Genomic DNA, 22,303 nt, shown 5'->3' with positions numbered 1-22,303 from the left:
TGGTTTACTCTTCTGTAAAATGGAGAATAATATCATCTCCATGTGGCATTGTGTTGAAGTGGATTAAAAAACAACAGGTACTCACTGATTGATAGCTATTATTGGTAACTTCATCATTATTAGTAAGTTTTTGTACTTGATTGAAGTTGATTTTCTAATTACAGATTTTGAATGCTTTTCTCACAATATCACAATGTATTTACTTTTAGGATGGGCAAGGATACTTAGAAGATCTAGTAAAGGATATTGTTCAGTGGCTCAATGCTTCATCTGGAATGAAACCCGAAAGAAGTCTTCAAAATAATGGTTTATTGACCACCCTTAGTCAACACTACTTTTTATTTATTGGAACACTTTCTTGCCACCCTCATGGAGTTAAAATGCTGGAAAAATGCAGTGTATTTCAGTGGTGAGCATTCCTAGATTTTGTTGCAATATATACATGAACTTTATTTTTAACGTAGTTAGATATGGTATGCTTTTTAGTCTGTGTATGTGTGTTTGGTTAAGTTTTATTTTAAATTAGCATTATCTTTGCTTTAATATTCTTTTTTAAATTGTTGTTATTAAATGCTTTCTTTCCGAAAAGCTTGTTTATATTAGGAATTTTAAAAATATACGTTGAATTGATTTCATGCTCTTCCCACTCCAGCATTCAAAATAGTAACTATGTGTGATGATTGATGTATGATGATTGATGTGTTCATTGATTGTGGTAATCTTCACAATGTATGTGTATATCAAATCAAGTTATACACTTTGAATAATACAATTTTTATTTGTCATTTATACTTCAGTAAAGCTGGAAAAAATATTTGTTTAATGTATCAATATAGTAATTTCTTTTAACCTTTCTTATTTTTTTTTCTTTTAAGTCTCCTTAATCTTTGCTCCTTGAAAAACCAAGATCACTTGCTAAAACTTACTGTTTCTAGCTTGGACTATAGCAGAGATGGATTGGCTAGAGTCATCCTTTCCAAAATTTTAACTGCAGCTACTGATGTGAGTATAACATAGCCAGTAAAACTATTTTTATAACCAATTAATTCACTACTTTATGAATTTTGGGCTAAGTAAAATTAATTTTAAGTTCTAAGAATATGATATGGAAATTGAGTTTACTTTAAAATTTTAGTTTCTCTAAGGAACTGCATATAGTACTCAGATTTTTATATCACGGGGAAGAAGCTGCTAGATAGAAAGGGAAGTATTTTATTTTACAAGAAGCAAAAAAGTATTCATATCAAGGGCTAGACCGCCAATTCCAGGCATTCTTCCCTTTTCAAGTAGCAGGACTATCCCAAAATAAAATCAAATAGGCTATTTATGGTGAAGTTTTTTTTTTTTAATGTATTCATTTATCTTTATAGGCCTGCAGACTCTATGCAACAAAACATTTAAGGGTATTATTGAGAGCTAATGTTGAATTCTTTAATAATTGGGGAATTGAGTTGTTAGTGACCCAGCTACATGATAAAAACAAAACGATTTCTTCTGAAGCTCTTGATATCCTCGATGAAGCATGTGAAGATAAGGTAAAGGTTCATTTTTTATAATTTAATACTTAAATTTTTTTGAAATACTCATCTGACAATTTTGTAAAAGTATATAATAGGCATTTTGGAACTAAAAATTTTGCTATTTTTGTGCAATTGTAAAAAAATAATGATAATCTCTTTTAGGCCAATCTTCATGCTCTCATTCAGATGAAACCAGCGTTATCCCACCTTGGAGACAAGGGTTTGCTTCTCCTTCTGAGGTAAATTTTAAGTAAATTTTCAATTATGTTTTTTTGTTGTGTTCTTTGGCAGTGTATATTAAAGATAGATTCAAATCCAAATGGGAAGTATGCTAAAGAGTTTACCTTTTAATATTGAAACATTGTCTTTTCATTGTTTTGGGTTTTTCTTTTTTTTTTTAATTTTTTTGGTCTGTTCATACTTTTCATGACATTTTCCTTTTTTTTTTTTTGTTTTTTGATTGAGACAGAGCCTTGCTTTGTCATCCAGGCCAGAGTGTGCAATGGTCCAATCTTGGCTCGATGCAACCCACTGCCTCCCAAGTTCAAGTGATTCTCCTGCCTTATCCTCCCAAGTAGCTGGGACTAACGGCGCACGCCACCACGCCCAGCTAATTTTTTGTATTTTTAGTAGAGTCGGAGTTTCACCATGTTGGCCAGGCTGATCTTGAACTCTTGACCTCAGGTGATCCACCCACCTTGGCCTCCCACAGTGCTGGAATTACAGGTGTGAGCCACCGTGCCTGGCTGACATTTTCTTTATTGTGATTGGGTTCACGTGTTGTTGCAAAGATTGTGAAAATTTATTTGTAATTGAAGTTATAATAAATTATAGTTGACCTTTTAGTTTTAGGAACGAACTATTCCTAAAGTCTTTTAGCTCCTTATACTTTTTTAAATTTTAGTTATTTTAGCTTCTTAAGATACTTTTTTGCCAGACTCTATGTTAAACTATTGCTTGTTTTAATTTGCAGATTTCTCTCCATTCCAAAAGGATTTTCCTATCTGAATGAAAGAGGTTATGTAGCAAAACAATTGGAAAAGTGGCACAAGGTAACTTCTTATTTGGATAAAGTTGAATTTGTGTGTTTTTATCTTCTGAAATTGATTTGTGAGTTTAGAGGATGGTTTTTTATATCAGTGTTTTGAAATTAATAAGGTTAAATATTTAAACATCAAGTTGAGTCCTAAATTCTGCATAATTGCTAGTATTTATAGTTATACATTTTTTTAAACTACAGTTATTTCTTTTATTCTGAACTGTTGACTGTATTCATTCTATTGAAATTTGACTTTCAACTCATTTGATTTTATAATCTAATTTTTGGCCCTGTTTATCATTTCTTTCATTCTTGGGTCCCTTAATATGGCCTACAACTTTGCATGAGCCCTTTTAAGCTAAAACTAAAATAATTTTTTTAAATGAAGGGAGATTGAAATCCCAAGGAGATATAATCATTTAGTTAAACTTTACTTTAGGATACTACTTTACCTAAATCTGAGAATGAACTTCTTGCTGTCATAGGGAAGCCTGCTAAGAAGAGAGTAGTTTGAAGATATGAAACAACTTTTCTAGCTTTTCTTTAGCTGGTGATTGCTGTGGCTTCATTATTTTGTTTGAAGTATTATAAGTCATCAAAGCATCTTGGAAACCCATGGTCAAAATGATCTTTACCAATATAAATGATTTTTAGATTTTTCATCATTTCAGATCAGTTGTCCTGTTTTCTCTTTTTTGTTAACATAGTTACAGATTCTTTTATAGTGTCTGTATTGAACCATATTTCATAAGAGATACTCCTTAAATGGACTAAAACTTTGAAGCATGCAACTTAAGGCATGAAGTCTTTTAGTATTCGATGAATTGTAGAACTGAGACAAGATGTGATAGGTTTGTTTCCTAGAAGATACTTAAATCATCATAATAAAATGTATTATACAAATCATAGTATTAGAAAATTGCTTAGAATATTGGTGCAGTGCTTGAAAATAGCATAAAATATAAGAGCTATAACAAAGTTATATGCAAGGTATAAGGGAACACAGAGGAGAGATTAATGATTCTGCTTTAGGGATTATCAACAGAAATGTTGGATAGGAGCAGTAGATGTGATACTTGAAATGGTCTTGAGGAGTAAGTAGGCAAATAAATTAGAAGAAGGGTATCCACGGAAGAAGGAGCAGAATAAAGCTGTATAGATCATTGGAACATAATAGACTTATGAAGAAAGTCATATTCCAATGTAGTTGGAACTAAGATAAGTGTGGAGTAGCAAGATGAGCCTGGAATGGTAAATTAAAGCTAGATTGTAGAAGGCCTCGTAAGCCATATTATATCATCCTAAGGGATTTCAATTGTATATATAGTGGGGAATCCTTAACAGCTTTTAAAGAGTGATCAGAGTTGTACTTTAGTAATCTGACAGGTTGCAGTGAAGAGGTGGAATTTTGATCATTGAAGGGAAAGTCTAGGAATATTGACACAAATTTAGAAACAAGAATTGATGAGTGCCTGAACTTCACTGGTAGTTAGGTTGAATAGATGAGGACACATTTTCTGGGCATTTTCAAAATAAGATGGACAGAATTTATGGGCTGATTGGATACAGTAACTAAGAGGTCCAACTTGGCTCATAAGGTTTCTAATTTAATGACTGAATATATAATGGATCACTATTAAGAGATCACATTTATAAAAAGTGGTTTGTTAAGATTAGGATAATGAATTTTCAGTATGTTGAACTGGCATTGTCTGTGCAGTAACCAAGTGATGGCTTGAAAATGTGGATCTACAGCTCAGATTTGTGAGGAAGATAGCAGATATGGGGGTCATTAGTATATAGTACTAGTTGAAACCTGAGCCGAAAGCTTATGGATATGATAGAACATTTGCATTCATAATACCTTGATCTGTCTACCCTTTGCTAAGTATCTGACATATTTTAAATTTAGTGACTCATTGTGATACTATATGCAATTAAAACAATATTATCCTCTAGGAATATAACTCCAAATATGTTGACTTGATTGAGGAACAACTCAATGAAGCACTTACTACTTACCGGAAGCCTGTTGATGGTGATAACTATGTTCGTCGGAGTAACCAAAGGTGTGTACCCAGTGCTAGTTCTCAATTATCAGATTTAAAACTAGTTCATCATAAATTATTTTTAACATTTCTGAGTTTTTGTACATTCTGCTTCTTACATGATATAGGAAGAATCTTAATGCACAGCATTAATTGTTCAAAAATTCAGTGGCATTCATAGCATGTTGAATATCCTTACTGATGACGCATTCACATATAATCCATGCTGGCACCCCAGTCTGTATTTCTAGCCCTAGATTCTCTTACTAGTACTTTGAGATCTGATAAACTGTTACAGGTTGAACATCACTTATCCAAAATGATGAAATGTTTTGCATTTCAGATTTTTTCAGATTTTGGAATATTTGCATATATATAACAAGATATCTTGGGAATGGTACCCAAGTCTAAACATGAAATTAATCTGTTTCATATACACCTTATACACGTAGCCTAAACATAATTTTATGCAGTGTTATAAGTAATTTTGTGTATGAAATAGTTTGCATTAAATACTAATGTGTGGAATTTTCCACTTACAGTGTCATGTCAGTGCTCAAAAAGTTTTGGATTTTGGATCTTTTGGATTAGGGAAGCCCAGCCTATGTTTTACCTGAGAAATCCTCATTCCTTGTTACTTTCATATTTTTATTTATGCTGGAGAGTTGTATCTAATTTTATTTATCAAATATTTATTAAAATTCTTTTGTTCTAATTAGCATATTTAAATTAGCCAGGAGATATAGTAATCATCTTTATTATACTAGATTACAGCGTCCTCATGTCTACCTGCCTATACACCTTTATGGACAACTGGTACACCATAAAACAGGCTGCCATTTGTTGGAAATACAGGTAAAAACATAATTCACTTATTTTAAGTGGCTACAATAGTAAAAAAACCAAAATCTTAACATTGCTAAAATATTACCTTTGCAAAAACTTCTCAAAAGCTTTAATATCAGTGGTGTAATTGCTTTTAAATTCATCTATTTTGTAATTGACTTAGGCATTCTATATTTATTAACCTGAGAAATATAAATGGCCTTGCAATGTATTAACTGACTTGTGTATGACCTTTTGAATAATTAACTTGTTATGTAGAGTAAGCATTCCAGTGAAGATCTGAGTTCTTTTTTTAGAGTTTATTGGAGAAATTCAGATCTCCAGAAACGTACTGAAAAACTGAGTTTTTCTTCCACTCATTGGGAAATTAAACTGAACCTGATACAGATTAAGTTATCCTTGTTGAGCAATAAATTGAGAGTTGCTGGTTGTGAGCACATTTTATTCTCATGTACTTCATGGAATGTAACAAGCATAGGCAAGCAGTTGTTCTTTGAGTTATAATATGTACACCGCATTTATGGTTCTGAATACGTCATGCAACTGTTTTCAATAAATGTAACCTTTCTCTTATTTTAGAAATAAATAGTTATAGGAATATTTGTTTTTGTGACAGAACAATAGTTATTTAACAATTTAGTTCCCGATTGTATCAGTATTCATCTCAAGAGCACAAAGTTTTGCATAAATGTACTCTATAGTTTCATGTGTTTTTATATTACCTCTGTGAAAACTGTTGGGACAAGTATTTTCATATTAAGATTTGAAAATTTCACTAAAAATTTAAATGATTTTATCAGTGTTACTACCTACATAGTATGATAATACCTAAGCACTAATTTACTTTCTATTTTAAAGAATAAGTATGATTATTTAGTAATGCTAAGTGCCAAGTACTTTGGTAAGCCCTGTATGTGCAATAATTTATTAAATCTTGAAACCTTATGATGCAAATGTTATTATCACTCTTCTAGATATTAGGAAATCAAAGGATGTGGAGATGAAGTAACTTGCCCAAGGCCATGCAGTTAATAAGTGACAATTCTAGAATGTGAATTCAGAACCCCTGCCCTAATGCTGCTTCTGAAGAAATTTTACATAAAATTATTTAGAATTTTAAGTATAAAAAATGACAAAAAACGTTATACTGGTTTTATGATGCAGTAAGAATATATTAAATACATAAATATATTATTACTCGTGATTTTTTTTTCTTTCTCCAGAATATTATTACAGAACTCTGTCGTAATGTTCGTACACCAGATTTGGATAAGTGGGAAGAAATTAAAAAACTGAAAGCATCTCTTTGGGCCTTGGTTTGTAATAAACACTTCTGTAAGATCTTCGCAATTTTTAGATTTTTCGGGTTTTTTTTCATTTATACTAAATAGATAAATATTATTTTCTTTGGAACTACTTCTTAGATTAATATTTAATACTGGATTGTTCCTGCCAATTTAAGTGTATTATCTCTATGTTGAAGAATAGATGGTTGAACTATTGGTTTCGTGACTTTTGTTTTGTTGCTAAGACAACTAGAATTAATTCATGCCTAATGTTTTTTACTTGAGGAGGCTTTTACATTTTTTCTCTCTCAGAGATGAGGTTGAATTTGTTTCTTGGTAACTTTCCAAATCTTTTGAAAGAGTTACTCTTATAAATATATTTGATGTAAGTGATTTCTTTTCTTTCAGGGAAATATCGGCTCATCAAATTGGGGTCTCAATTTGCTACAGGAAGAAAACGTGATTCCAGATATACTAAAACTTGCAAAACAGTGTGAAGTTCTTTCCATCAGAGGGTAGGTCATTTAACTCGGAAATCTTTCTAATGTAGACATTGTTATTCACAAATGGATGTTAGGGGAAAGTATTTTATGATTAAGTGCAATGCATAACTGTTAATCCACTGAAAGTTCTAATGATACAAGATTATTAACTGTATTAAGTTAAACATCTAAACGAACTCCTTGTTTACTACTATAATTTGATGTTTATTATGATATTGAAGTTTAGCTTGTAGGTAACAGGTAAGGCATAGTGTTGTACAGATACTCCAGTATTACAGTAACCCAGCTGTTCCAGATTTATACTAGAAAAGCTAATATATCTTTTTTGCTCATATTGCATTGTGTTCTTTTTATTTTGTTGTAATTACTATTTTTATTGGAAAGGTTTGCTTGTTTTTTATTGCTGCTAATTTATTCCTAACTAGTCTTAATAAGTTTTTTTTTTTTCCACAAACAAAACCATTTTGGTGGATTTTAGAGAAAGTTCAAAGTACGTATAGCAAATTAATCTGTGGTTGCTTTAAGAAATCTCAGCTTGGAATTATAACTGTTTTTACTGCATCTTTTGTATACAGGACCTGTGTATATGTACTTGGGCTCATAGCTAAAACCAAACAAGGCTGTGATATTCTAAAATGTCACAACTGGGATGCTGTGAGGCATAGTCGTAAACATCTGTGGCCAGTGGTTCCAGATGATGTGGAACAACTCTGTAATGAACTTTCATCTATCCCAAGCACTCTAAGTTTGAACTCAGAGTCAACTAGCTCTAGACATAATAGTGAAAGTGAATCTGTGCCATCAAGTGAGTATCCTGACAGGTTCATATAAAATTAGCCAATGTTAACATTTATATTTAAATTTAAATGTATTTGTTACATTTGTAATTTGCTTTTGTCTAAGATAATTATTTGGCAATAATAGCCTCTTGGAGAATGTGTATATTTTCATAACACAGAGTATAATCACCAGCTTACATTGTTCTCTCTCCTTATATTCTAAGTAGCTTTTGAGAATTGCTACAAAGTTATGTAATAAGCCATGTGCCAGAAGAACCAGTCCTCCTTTTTTTGACAGAAAAGAAACAAATATAATAAGTATTTATTTGTCTACCTTCTTTATTTAATCTTTTTACTCATTTTTCAGATACTGAGATTGTTGAGCCAGAATATATTTTTAACAGATATTATATTCACATCTTCATTTTTGAGAGAAGCACTGAATTTTAAAATAGTGAAATTGTTAATAGAGTAACAAAAATAGTTACATATAAAATGATTTGTGGTTTTAAGTCCTGTGCTAAGTGGTGTTAGGTGTACAAAATTTAAGGCATGGTTCTTCCTTTTAAGAAGATAGTGTCAGCTTTATCAGACTGTGTATTTCACCAAATCTGAGATGCCATGAATTATGAAATATACCAATATTTTATGTACCACAAAAGAAGAAGAAAGAAAAAGTGCTGCCTATTAAACTAGGACATACTACTATTACAAGATGCATATTGATTTTAGAATCAGATTCTGTGTGAAAATAGAAGGGATTAAATGTGAAAAGTGTGCATCTTAGAATTGACAAAATATAGAAATGGTAATGCAGTATGCAGATTCACTTAGGATTTTCTTTTACCTTCTTTCAGAATATATTTGGAATATTTGTAATTATTCAACAGAAAAGTTAATAAAAGAAAAATCGTGTAGATGTCATTAGGCACTCACTTGGGTTGCGTCTTCTAGTAGTGGGCACTAAATTTAATGAGTTTCTTAGTATCTAAGGTAAAATGAGAAACATAATTTAGACATGAATTTATAATGTTACCACTTGGTTCTCTGTAAGTATATTTTAAGATTGGGAATTCATTTCTGACAAGGTGAATTTCTCCTGCCTATAGTAATTTAAAGATGAACCACTAGGAATCTGTAGTAATTGAGTAAGCATCTATGGTCAAGTCTCCTTTTTCCCTTTAATTTCATCCTGAATATTTGGAGAATCAAAAGAAACTTCGTGTAACCTGTGCCATAGTGGGTCTTATAATAATTTTTCTTTGGAAATAACAGGAGATTCTCATAAATTACATAATTTTACATTTTATTCAAGTCCAAACTCTGGGTTTCAAGAAAGATATTTTCATGTAGCTGAATGGTTTAACCGTTTATTTTTAAATTTTTTCCTCTAGATGACTAAAAAAAAATTTCCTGAAATGTGATGTCACTAATAGTTATCGTGAATTTGTCATTTTATATGTGTTTTTATTAATTGATCCTTCAATCATAGGTATGTTCATATTGGAGGATGACCGGTTTGGCAGCAGCTCTACTAGTACATTTTTCCTTGATATCAACGAAGATACAGAGCCAGCATTTTATGACCGATCTGGACCCATAAAGGATAAAAATTCATTCCCTTTCTTTGCTTCTAGTAAACTTGTGAAGAATCGTATCTTAAATTCACTTACTTTGCCTAACAAAAAACATCGTAGTAGCAGTGATCCAAAAGGAGGGAAATTATCATCTGAAAGTAAGACAAGCAACAGGCGAATCAGAACACTTACGGAGCCCAGTGTTGATTTTAATCATAGTGATGATTTTACACCCATATCCACTGTACAGAAAACATTACAATTAGAGACTTCATTTATGGGGAATAAGCACATTGAAGACACTGGTAGTACACCAAGCATTGGAGAAAATGACTTAAAATTCACCAGGAATTTTGGTACAGAGAATCACAGAGAAAATACAAGCCGAGAGAGGTTAGTAGTAGAAAGTTCAACGAGCTCACATATGAAGATACGTAGCCAAAGTTTTAATACAGACACTACAACAAGTGGCATAAGTTCAATGAGCTCAAGTCCTTCACGAGAGACAGTAGGTGTAGATGCTACAACTATGGACACAGACTGTGGAAGCATGAGTACTGTGGTAAGTACTAAAACTATTAAGACAAGCCACTATTTGACGCCACAGTCTAACCATCTGTCTCTCTCCAAATCAAATTCGGTGTCCCTGGTGCCTCCAGGTTCTTCTCATACGCTTCCTAGAAGAGCACAATCCCTTAAAGCACCCTCTATTGCTACAATTAAAAGTCTAGCAGATTGTAACTTTAGTTACACAAGTTCTAGAGATGCTTTTGGCTATGCTACACTGAAAAGACTACAGCAACAAAGAATGCATCCATCCTTATCTCACTCCGAAGCTTTGGCATCTCCAGCAAAAGATGTGCTATTTACTGATACCATCACCATGAAGGCCAACAGTTTTGAGTCCAGATTAACACCAAGCAGGTGAGCAAATATATGTTTAGAAGTGACCAATAATGGTTGCATTTTAACAGATTTAAATACAAAATGTTAGCCAGGTTTTACACTATGTGAGCCTCATAACTGACCTATTACAATTGTTTACTATGGTAGGCTATAAGCTCCTTGTTACCCGATATGACTTGAAATGGATTCTTGCAGCTGCGAGGGGGGAAGAAAATCCTATAGGCCCTGAAAATAAACATACATGCTTTGCAAAGGACATACAAGTCACAAGCTTTTTTTTATTTATTTCTCGCTTCTGCAAGGATCGATTTTAAAAAGAAGCATGTCGGGGGAATCAGGAGCTTAAGACCTACAATAACAAACAACCTTTTCAGGTAGGTCAATTTAAGGCTCCAAAAGTTGACCTCTTTATTATTTTTTTAAAAAGATAACTGAAAATTACAGTGAAATTATTTTCACTTTAAGTAGCTGTGATTATTAAATAGGAACCTAATAAACACTAAATGAATTACTTGGTCCTCATGACTCAGCAGGGATTTCTATACCATATTTAGATTATATCAAGCTAGTCAAAGTGAACAGTTTAGATTTTACTTTTAAAAGATATACAGTATTTGCTGCAAAAAAATTTTGTACCTATAATTTTTGTGGTTGGACCAAATGCTTCTAAACAACTTTCCTTAGTTTTAAATTATTCATTTACATTTATTTAAGTGGATTAATATATGTCAAGTACTTATATGTCAACAGTATATGTTAGAATACTGTAGCACATATTAAGCACTCAATAAAAGCTATTATTTTTATCATCATCATTGGCATTTATTTAATGTAATCCATCTAGCCCTTACATTATTCTTAATAACATTAAGCAGTTTTGTTTCAATAATGCTTAACACATTTAATAGAGGGTTTCCTGGTAGCAGATGATGAATTATGTACCCTTACAGGATTTAAGAAATTGTGCAGTAATGTCTCATCTATCTGGAACTCACTAGCTTTGGCAACCTTGTCCAGGACAAAACCAGGGAAACACTCAACAGCTCACTGTTACAAATCTATGCAGTAAAGTTCATGAATTTTGAAAATTCCTAAGCCTCAGTTACCTCATCTGGTAGAGATTGCACTAGATCAGTGGTTGTCAACTTTTGTATTGTTGTTTTTTAAGCAGAGAAATTCTTTTTTCACATAAAGATTTCTGTGGAAACCCAATAGGTAGAATAGATAGAAAGGGAGCTATACTGGTTGAAATAGGAATTGAGAAGGGGAATAATCCAATAATTATTTTCCTCCCACTCCAGTAATCCTTGAAGAGTTTTATGGAATCAAATAAATGTAACAGATTCCAGTTTGAAAGAGTGTTTTTTGGGTGGAAATTAGGAGCATGGTTTTTGCTATGATAATCTTAATAGCTACTATTTAGAAAGCATTTATTTTGTGTGTTTTACAAAATAATTATTTGATTTAATATTAGGCTGCATTCATACATTTTAAAGACTTGGTTTTCCAAACAAAAATATCTTCATATAAATGTATATAAATGTGGAACCTTGTATAGTGCCTTGTATATATACAGCAGATACCAAATAAATATTTTAGCATGTCTGTTGCATAAGTAAGAATCTGTATGAGAAACATGTATCTTATGGAAATATCAGTGTATCATATTTGTTATGGAATCTCTAGTAGTAAGAAGTACATTGTGGAAATATCAGTACATTGTGGAAATATCAGTGCTTTTTACAAGGATGTCTCTTGTCATAAATGACCATTTTGCTCTTGTGTCTGTCTTGTGTGCTACGTAAATCTTATGTTGATAATGAAGGCATTAAGGTAATTATCACACAAATAATTATATGTAATTGATCTCATTTTTTATAAATATAATATTAAATAGAGTTAATACGCATATCCTTAGTTACATAAATGCCAAATCTAGTAGTCTCAAGTGATTATGAAGATAGTCCTTGGACCATGCTCTGACTACTGAGGTCAGTTTCTTTTTTTACTTCTAGATGTTGAAAGTTATTCTAATTGCCCACCTTTTCACCTTTACCTGAGAGACCGTAACAGTTGTTTTTGGTAACAGTCAACATTACTGGTGACCTTTTACATAGCAGTCTATAACAGCTAATATTTTAAAGTGTTTATGTGTTCCCAGTAAACAAGATGACACTGCTTAATACATGACTAGCTACTTGTCTTTTATGAAGGTAGGAATATATGTTATTTCTTCATATGATTAAAATTACAGATCAAGAAACTAATGCAAGTGGTTTTTTTATGGTTTTATAGGTTCATGAAAGCCTTAAGTTATGCATCATTAGATAAAGAAGATTTATTGAGTCCTATTAATCAAAATACCCTGCAACGATCCTCCTCAGTGCGGTCCATGGTGTCCAGTGCCACATATGGGGGTTCAGATGATTACATTGGTCTTGCTCTCCCGGTGGATATAAATGATATATTCCAGGTATTATCATACATTTTATTGTTTTCCTATGAGTTGGTTTCCTATTTTTTCATATTGTGTACCTGCTTACTAGAAATCATAATTTAGAGTGGGCACCAGTTTGGGGCAGCATGATTTTTAAGACTGTTTTGTTTAAAGAAACTTTAAGATTAAAATTATTTTGCCCTTTTCAACTACTCTATACTCTTTTATTTAGTCCTTAGAACATTATCCTTCCCTCTCTTCCCATATTAAATCAGTATCTCATTTGATTTCCTTATCCATAATTCTCTGTAGAAATTTATGAACTTTCTAACTTGTTTTTTAGTCACATTTAACTTATACCTCATTTTTAAATCCTCATTCCTATTTATCCCATAAAAGGTAGCCATATGTGGTACCCAGTAATATAAGGTGACCCTAATCCCAGGAGATACCCGCAGATCTCTAGATGGTATATAGTACTAAAGAACACATTTTCTTAGAAGTTTGAAGACATTTTAGATAAACACTAAAATAATTAATGTTCATTTAGTCACTAAGAATATAATAAGGACTTTTTGATTATTTTGTTAAGTTTTGGTAGTTGAACCTTCAGTAAACTTGATTATAGGTTCATATGCTATGGTATTTCTATTTTAATTTTATTTTGTTTAATTTTGCAAATTTTCATAAAGTGGGCTTATTTTTATAGCAGGACTTATCATGGTTTATATCTTTTTTAGGTAAAGGATATTCCCTATTTTCAGACAAAAAACATACCACCACATGATGATCGAAGTGCAAGAGCATTTGCCCATGATGCAGGAGGTAATGCGTGTGCATTGTACTTGTGAGATGCTTCTTTATATTAAAAAGAAAACTCTTAGTTCTTTCTAGTGGGATAACACTAAAAATTTAGGGAGACTTACTTTTGGATCAACTTTAAAATTATACCAAAACAATTGTTAAAGTCAGCTTAAAATTAAACCACATTTTTGTGTATGTGTGAGGGACTTAACAGTGTTTTCAATGAAGTACTCAACCTTTCAAGGAAATAAAAACCAAATTAGTTGTTTCTGTTTTTTAAAAGTAGCACATGAACAATGTATAACACTAATCCTCATAGATCAGGAAATAGCTGTTTATTTAGACTAAGGAGAGAGAAATGTACTTATAAAATACATGGTCTTTGTTTTGAACTGTTATATTTCAATATGTAAATATAAGCCACAGGTTTTATAGCTTTATATTCTTAATGACTTTTTAAACAAATGCCTCTTTGTACTTAGAATTATTACATATCTTTAGGCAAATATTGACAGTAATTGAAATGATGTATTACATAATCTCAATTTTCCATTTTGTATTTAAAACACGATATTAAAATAATAAACATCTGCTGGCTTTCCTTATTTTTATAATTTAAAGCAAATTATTCTTTTTTTCTTTCCGGTTAGATTTTGAGTCATAAAATGTGCTTTAGCTTTCTTTAAAATTTCACATAATTTAAGGTACCTTGAAAAGTATTATCTTTATTGGATTATGTTTTATATTTACTTATGCACAGGTCTTCCATCTGGAACTGGAGGTCTTGTAAAAAATTCTTTTCACTTGCTACGACAGCAGATGAGTCTTACGGAAATAATGAATTCAATCCATTCAGATGCCTCTCTGTTTTTAGAAAGTACAGAAGACACTGGACTACAGGAACATACAGATGATAACTGCCTTTATTGTGTCTGTATTGAAATTCTGGGTTTCCAGCCCAGCAACCAACTGAGTGCAATATGTAGTCATTCAGGTAAGTGATCATGTCCCACCTTCAGAAAAACCTAGTGATGACTAAAGTTCTCTGGTTTACTTTTCCAAATTTCTTTTTGGTATTCTAATTCAGAGTTTCCCAGCTGGTGAGTTGCAGCACACTGATATGCCAAATTATGTTATGCTGAGATGCTGCTCCTCTCACGGTTCCAGGTCACAGTGGGGCCTGAGTCTGACAGATCCCTGGACTAGGTCTTTTCCACTGTGAACAGCCCTGTCCAGGCCCTTTGCGTGCTATAGTTATTTTCATTTTCTATGAGGAAAAAAGTTTTGGAAGTGTTTGGTATATTGCATACAATTAGAGAAGATGTTATTTTCTATTATTTCTTTTTAGTATGCAATGTAGGCACAGGAGTTAAGCCATTATGGTGCTTTAATTGAAATAATTATTTTTTTCTTCAGACTTTCAAGATATTCCATATTCTGATTGGTGTGAGCAGACTATCCATAATCCCTTAGAAGTGGTTCCCTCTAAGTTTTCGGGGATTTCTGGATGCAGTGATGGGGTGTCTCAAGAAGGCTCAGCTAGCAGCACCAAAAGCACAGAATTGTTACTAGGTGAGTCTTCAGATTCAAATCCAATCGTTATTAGTAAAACTGTTCTTATTAGTTGGTTTTGTTTTGTTTTTCGTAAATACTGTAAATTAAAGTTGTCTCAAAACAATAATATGTCCATTTTAGTGAAGCAATTTAACACTGTTAAATATTGCACCTATATCACCCACTGACATAGAGCCTCTTGCTATCTGCTTTTATTAGAGTTTTGCTCCCAAAATGATTGGCAGATCATGTGTAATTGATCTCTAGGTCTTTAGGTGAAGTTTAAAAATAAATTTCCTGAGTTTTAATCATTTTTGTTGTGCTATAGATAATATTTAACTTCTCCCTGAAATCTTTTCAGGTGTTAAAACAATTCCAGATGATACACCAATGTGCCGTATACTCCTTCGCAAAGAAGTTCTAAGATTAGTCATTAATTTGAGTAGTTCAGTTTCAACTAAATGTCATGAGACTGGGCTTTTAACGTGAGTAAACTATGTGCATAAGTATTATTTGTTTATTCTGTTTTTTAAGTTGAGAAAAGATACTTGAAATACTTCAAAAGTTAGGCTAGTTAACTCATCAGTAGTTCTAAACTGCATTGCATACCTGTGTGAAGCTAGATTTTCTTTAATACTTCAGCCAAAACAACATATGGCCACAGATTGAATGTAGAAGCAAGTATGAGAATCCAGCTATCTTCTATTAAGCCAGACTTTTGAAGAGATCTGCAAAAAATGTAAAATAATGCCACTCTTCTCACTTTTTTACTTTTGGAAAATAGTTATTTTTATTAAAATATATGTTAACATGTAATGGATTTATTTTTTAAATAAATTAATGCATGTTAGGAAATTCTCTCAATTTTAATTTCTAATATAGTAGTTAATGGTGGCCATAACCCACACAAAAATAAGCTTTTTCGGGTCTTCAGTAATTTTTAAGAAAGTAAGTCCTGAGACCAAAAAGTTTGAGGAAAGTGGGCTTACGTGTAACAAGTCATATTTTCTTGGTTTAATTTTTTTCTTATTATTTAAAGCAGTGGTTCTCAAAAGAAATGCACCTCAGGGTCTCCTGTAGGGCTTTTTTTTTTTTTTTTTGAGACGGAGTCTTGCTCTGTCACCCAGGCTGGAGTGCAGTGGCGCGATCTCGGCTCACTGCAACCTGTGCCTCCTGGGTTCAAGCGATCCTCCTGCCTCAGCCTCCCGAGTAGCTGGGATTACAGGTGTGTACCACCACACCTAGCTAATTTTTGTATTTTTAGTAGAAACAGAGTTTTGCCAGGTTAGCCAGGTTGGTCTCAAACTCCTGACCTCAGGTGATCGCCTGTCTCAGCCTCCCAAAGTGCTGGGATCACAGGCTTGAGCCACCGCGCCCGGCCAGCTGTAGGGCTTTTTTTTAAGGGTGATATAGGTATTGGGGTCCCACATAGGTATCAGGGTCCCACAGCAGACCTCTGGGCCGGGAGCTCTGGGAGCGGGCCCTTAACTGGTCACCCACCCAACTCACAGCTGATTCTGAGGTGCTCTCCTAGCTAAAAGCTGCTATTTGAAGTATCCAAAGAAATAGCCCAGTCAGGGATGTTAATAACTTAACTTTAAAGATGTATTTCTATTTTAAAACTTAATTTTGAACATATTTTAATCATCCTAGGCTGATAAATATATTTTGCAATTTCTCATGCTAATGAAAAAGAATGCTTCAATTTTACAAGAAGTATTCAGGTTTTGATAATCATTTTTTAAAAAAAAAAAACCCAAACTCAGAATGTCTAAGTGTGTGACAGGAATATTTAATATTTTATATTCTCAAGTCATCACCCCTAGTATTCCATCTAATCCATATCTGTAGGGAAATCTATTTTTAAAGTAAGTGATACCTTGGAGGAAAAATAGACACATCTTGATTACAGTTTTCATCACACCATAATCTTTTATTTTAGAATTAAGGAGAAGTATCCTCAAACATTTGATGACATATGCCTTTACTCTGAGGTTTCCCATTTGCTGTCACACTGCACATTCAGACTTCCGTGTCGGAGGTTCATACAAGAATTATTTCAAGATGTACAGTTTCTACAAGTAAGTATGATTAGTACTTCTCAAATTTATCTTCCAAGAATAATTCTGTGTTTGAATTGAATTAAAATACAGATTATAGCTGGGTGTGGTGACTCATGCCTACAATCCCAGCACTTTGTGGGGTCAACGTGGGAGAATTGCTTGAACCCAGGAATTCAAGACCAGCCTGGGCAACATAGTGAGACCGTGTCACTACAAATTTTTTTTTTTTTAATTAGCCGAGGTTGGTGGCATGTGCCTGTATTCCCAGCTACTTGGGAGGCTGAGGTGGGAGGATCATATGAACCCAGGAGTCAGAGGTTGCAATGAACAAAGATGGCAACATTACGCTGCATCCTGGGAAGACTGAGCAAGACCCTATCTCAAAAAAAAAAAATTAGATATTTATATAAATATGTTATATCATCTATTTTTATAAAAGTCATTAATGATACACCATTTTTTCCCTAGATGCATGAAGAAGCAGAGGCTGTGTTGGCAACACCACCAAAGCAACCTATAGTTGATACATCTGCTGAATCCTGACCTCATATTTATGATGGATATAGATATATAGTATATATATTCATATTTGTGGATTTCCTAAAAGCCTCAGAAAATACGACTGACTAGGCAGCAAGGACAGGAGTATCTTCTGTACACTGTTCCGCAGTTACTGGTACATGAACAGTTGGAACTGCTGACTTTCCTAACCAAAACAACTTCCTTCTCTCCTTTGTTGAGCCTTTTGAGGGGTTCATGATTCATTACCACAGTTTTAAGAGTTTTAGTTACCATTGTATGCAAGAGCCAAGCACTGAATACCTACATAGGTTTTCTATTTTTTTTCATTTTAAAAGCATAATGACAGTGGAACAATAATGGGATATGCAGAAGCACCCTTCACAAGTTATCTGAATTATTTTTAGGGTAAATATACAGATGCCTTGTTTGTTAACTAATTTGTGGAAAGCAGGAATCAGTGTCTCTAAGGCTACATCCTGTTACCACAATGGGGTGTGCTATAACTGCTGGTATTAGAGAGGGAACTTTGGCCCTTTCACGTTTTTCTTGATGTTTGTAACACTACTTCAGAGGTTTATAACCTCAAAGCAAAAGAAGAGCCTCAACAACCCGGGACTTATAAGTTATTTTTATGTTACTAGACTTGCATAAAGATTCTTGTTTTTCAAGTCTTCATTTTGTTGCAATGTGTTATTACAGGATATATGAACCAATTAAGGTTTTTCACTACAGTTCTTGAATAAAATTTAAAAATCATTTTTTATTTTAATTAAAAATACTTCCCATTTATAGAATGCATATATTTGCAATGGACTTCCACTTTCATCAACTTTCCATCTCATCGCTTTAAACAGGAACTTGAACAAGCACTGTTAGTTTAGACCTAAAGGATAGGAAAGCATTAAGTAATACTTTGGATCTCCTGAGGAAAAGATAAGTTTGCTTGCAATTTACACATTCCATGGGGAAAGAAGAGCCATATTTCCTTAAAAAAAATCATTAATAAAGCTTGTTATTAAGAAAAATTGTAGTGAAAAGCCTTAAGTACCAAATTTTAAAGCAGCAGTAACTTAATTTTTATATCAGTGTTTTTGTTTTGCACAAACTAAATGCAGTGGTAGGTGGGTTTATGCGTATATTAATTGCCTTTATCCATTTGTGAAGTTAAGTTGATGAGGGCAAGGTTTTTGTTGGTTTAATTTGTATATGTCTAAAGGTATTTGGAACTTTTTACAGGAATTAAACATATATGCAAATTTGTATATAAAAATAGCATGGCCATCATTCGAATGCTTGTAAATGAAAGGATTATCTTTTTTGAGATCTATATATAAATAGAAATAGAAAATCCAGCTGGACTGATTAGGATTCTTTTTTAATTCATTTGTGTATAACATTTTTATTACAATTACACATCAGTTATGACACAGTCATAGCAACATTAATATTTTCCCATGATTCAGATCCTTTTTGTAATGGGCTTGTTCTTTGAGATCTCTGTAAAGAACCCTGTGAACTAGAAAACATAACTCACAGAGATACTTTTTTAAAAAATTTATTTACTGGCACTGAAAGTTCCAGTTGGGATGAAGCATTTCATCTCACTTCATAACACCTCGTTGACTGCACTTCAGTGAATTGTTCTTATGTGCACTGTGTAGCAACTTACATTATAACAAAGCAGATAAGGGCTGTAAGCTGCTGCTTATGTTGAAAAGTGGTTCTTCAGATTTTCTCTCATAAAATCCAATTGAAGATAAATAATTTTTTTATACTTTATCACTGAACCCAAGTGTTTATTTAAATGTCAACAGTACTTCTAAGAACGTTGCCTGTCATCGTGGTCTTTGGTCTTGGATAACTAAACTGCCTTTCCAGAGAACCAAATGTCAGAGTTACTAGACCAAATAGTGGTTAAAACCTCCAAAGGAAGTAATGTAGTAATCTTATTCATAATGGGATTAACATATTTTCGACATTCATTTTAAACACTACCTCAGTTAATATAGAGTATAAAATCTGTGGTTTAATCCCTCAAAAGTTAACAGTAATTTTTTTTTTGTCTTGTACACACACAAACACACACCCCCTCCCCCACCATCACTATCCCTGTACCCCCACCTTGGTCATCTATCCTGAAATAAGGCTTAGTTAGTATTGGCCTGAATGTTTTGTGTGTTTTTTTTTTTTTTTACTGTTACTTTGAAAAATATGTATGTATACCTTATCATATCTGCCTATATCACTTACTTTGGGGAGATACTCAGAGCTTTGTGGTTATCAGTATACTAAAAAAAAAAAAAAAAAAAGTCTATGCTTAAATTTATAGTGCTATTTGGTTTCTCCATGATTTCACTGACAGGTCTAATACATTTTCTTTGAGTACTTGTTTGTAAAAAGTAGACTTTATGGTGAAAAATACATGCAGTGCCAAGTGATTAACTTAGGTGTTTAAAAATATTAAATTATAGCAGAAGAGGTTAGGAATGATATCAGCAGTAATAGAAATAATTGAGAAAATCATCTATAAATAATAGATATTACAGACTATAGAATACCAAAATAATGTCAATACTGTAGTTTTTAAAGATTTTAGGATTAATCTTAGTCCATATAAATTTGTACTATTGGTAATTATTGAATAATTGGGAGGAATCTGGGCAGTTGTGCTGGTTGTAAACTGTGAATTTCTAATCGTAAAGTGAATTGTTATTTCTAATTGAACTGTTTTTCAAGAACAGATTTCAGCCTCACATACTAAGTAAATACTGATAAATAAGGAAATTAGAAATTTAGTATTCATAATTAAATATGCTCTAAAATTTCTTATACTTTTATTTCCTGTTTATTCTTAGGTAGATTGGAAGGGGGAAACAGTCTGTTCTCCCTAATTAAAATTTTTCTAATAACGATTAGTAGAATGAGGACATTCTATATGACAGTGACATTAAACGAGGCTCTTTGGAAGTATATACATTATTATAACATAATAATGTGTACAAGTCCTTTTGAAGTGACAACTTTAATGGGTTTCAGCTCTTTTATCTAGAACTCGAGATAATTAAAGCTGAGTTTTTCAGGGCATATCACAACGGCAAAGTGTTCAACAGAGGGATATCAATGCTTATTTAGATTTTCCTACTGCTATTTATATAAAATGTTATTTCATTCCATTCAGAGGATGCCTTTTATCCCCACATTAAAGCACAGATCATTAAGCAATAAAAACCAAATTGTCTGTCATTCAAATTATAACTGCAGTTATTTTTGCATGGTAAGAGTGAGGTGCTAATTTTGTGTGAGATGAACTTTGTAAACTACTTTGGGAAATGTTCTTTGGAAGTAAGGTTTTTTCCCCTTTAGTCTTATGCTTCCACTTTTGTCTCAGATTCACAATCCATTAAAACATGGGGAAAAAAGAAAAGGTAAAATTGAGAGACTTTTGTTAGAGGAGCTATTTGGAATGAACCAACATTTCAGATTTTCCAAAATGTAAGTTAGGAAAAGTCTCCATTATCTCTGCATTAACAAAATACACTGTTACTATCTTAATCTCAAGAGTGTCATTACAGTGAGAATCTCATTTAAAAGCATACCAGTGAAATTAATAGCAGTGCTTATAAAAGAACACTGAAATCTGTGAGAATCTTTCTAGGAGCATTCTTTTCTTTTAGTTCCAAGTTCCAGGGTATTTTTCATTCCTAGTAGGTTTATATGACTCACAGAATGTGGACTTTTTTCCTGTTTGGAGTATTTTTGTAATGTAAGTATCGGATAGCTACACCACAGCATGCATAAATTGCACATTTTGTTTTACTTTCTTTATAGAATATTTAATTTCAAAAATATAATTTATGCCAAAAAAAGCATACCTTTCAATTTTGCTACTTGGTTGATTTAGCACAAAATGCAAAGTCTTGGGGCAGAGAGGGGGAGTGAAAAAAATTTTATAGGTAATTGTTACAAAAATGCCTGTCAGAAACCCTAAAGCTGCATTGTAAAACAAATGGTGTAAATTAGTTTTGAAAAGTGGTAAGGAATTGTGAAAAAAATCTCAGACTTAATGCTCTCTAACCACATGAGTTTCTTCTTTTTTTATTTAGTAATACGCTGCTACATATTTGGAGGTTCTGGTGTTTGTAGGTCACTGAACAGACATTGAAATCTGATTTATATTGTATAACTGTAACATAGAAAGAAAAAGTATTTATATTTTTTCTGTAAGAATATTTCATTGAGTTGTGTATAATTTAAATAAGATTTGTCCCCAAATGGTTTTGCTCACCTTGATTTTTTTTGTTGTGATTTTCTTGTTTTTGTATAATGTGTATAGTTTATGTCAAGGGCATTAAAAGCCTCCTGAAGCATAATCTTATCAAAGGGATACATTGTTAATAAAATGTACTTAAAATTCTTAAA

The 22,303-nt window shown here is 32.5% G+C and overlaps 1 protein-coding gene across 7 annotated transcripts in view; it reads left to right on the top strand.

Moving 5' to 3' along the window:
- Positions 1-22,303, top strand: part of RICTOR (RPTOR independent companion of MTOR complex 2) — a 135,613-nt gene extending 113,310 nt beyond the window's left edge. For 4 of the 7 annotated variants that reach the window (XM_054489567.2, XM_063664752.1, XM_063664751.1 and 1 more), the window contains 19 exons: positions 210-409; positions 876-1,002; positions 1,371-1,535; positions 1,683-1,759; positions 2,494-2,572; positions 4,519-4,628; positions 5,375-5,462; positions 6,677-6,769; positions 7,148-7,254; positions 7,818-8,047; positions 9,514-10,522; positions 10,807-10,878; positions 12,800-12,977; positions 13,682-13,766; positions 14,506-14,739; positions 15,162-15,317; positions 15,661-15,784; positions 17,242-17,380; positions 17,831-22,303. In XM_054489567.2, coding sequence (XP_054345542.1) covers positions 210-409; positions 876-1,002; positions 1,371-1,535; positions 1,683-1,759; positions 2,494-2,572; positions 4,519-4,628; positions 5,375-5,462; positions 6,677-6,769; positions 7,148-7,254; positions 7,818-8,047; positions 9,514-10,522; positions 10,807-10,878; positions 12,800-12,977; positions 13,682-13,766; positions 14,506-14,739; positions 15,162-15,317; positions 15,661-15,784; positions 17,242-17,380; positions 17,831-17,905 — 3,348 coding nt within the window. In that variant the 3' untranslated portion in view covers positions 17,906-22,303. The remainder of the gene's footprint in view (positions 1-209; positions 410-875; positions 1,003-1,370; positions 1,536-1,682; positions 1,760-2,493; positions 2,573-4,518; positions 4,629-5,374; positions 5,463-6,676; positions 6,770-7,147; positions 7,255-7,817; positions 8,048-9,513; positions 10,523-10,806; positions 10,879-12,799; positions 12,978-13,681; positions 13,767-14,505; positions 14,740-15,161; positions 15,318-15,660; positions 15,785-17,241; positions 17,381-17,830) is intronic. The other 3 variants (XM_054489570.2, XM_054489572.2, XM_054489569.2) reach the window with 3 other exon arrangements.

The sequence above is a fragment of the Pongo pygmaeus genome, chromosome 4 (assembly GCF_028885625.2).
Source record: "Pongo pygmaeus isolate AG05252 chromosome 4, NHGRI_mPonPyg2-v2.0_pri, whole genome shotgun sequence".
In the NCBI taxonomy this organism is placed as follows: domain Eukaryota; kingdom Metazoa; phylum Chordata; class Mammalia; order Primates; family Hominidae; genus Pongo; species Pongo pygmaeus.
Note: the sequence above shows the minus strand (reverse complement) of the source record. Positions and strands in the feature narration are given on the sequence as shown.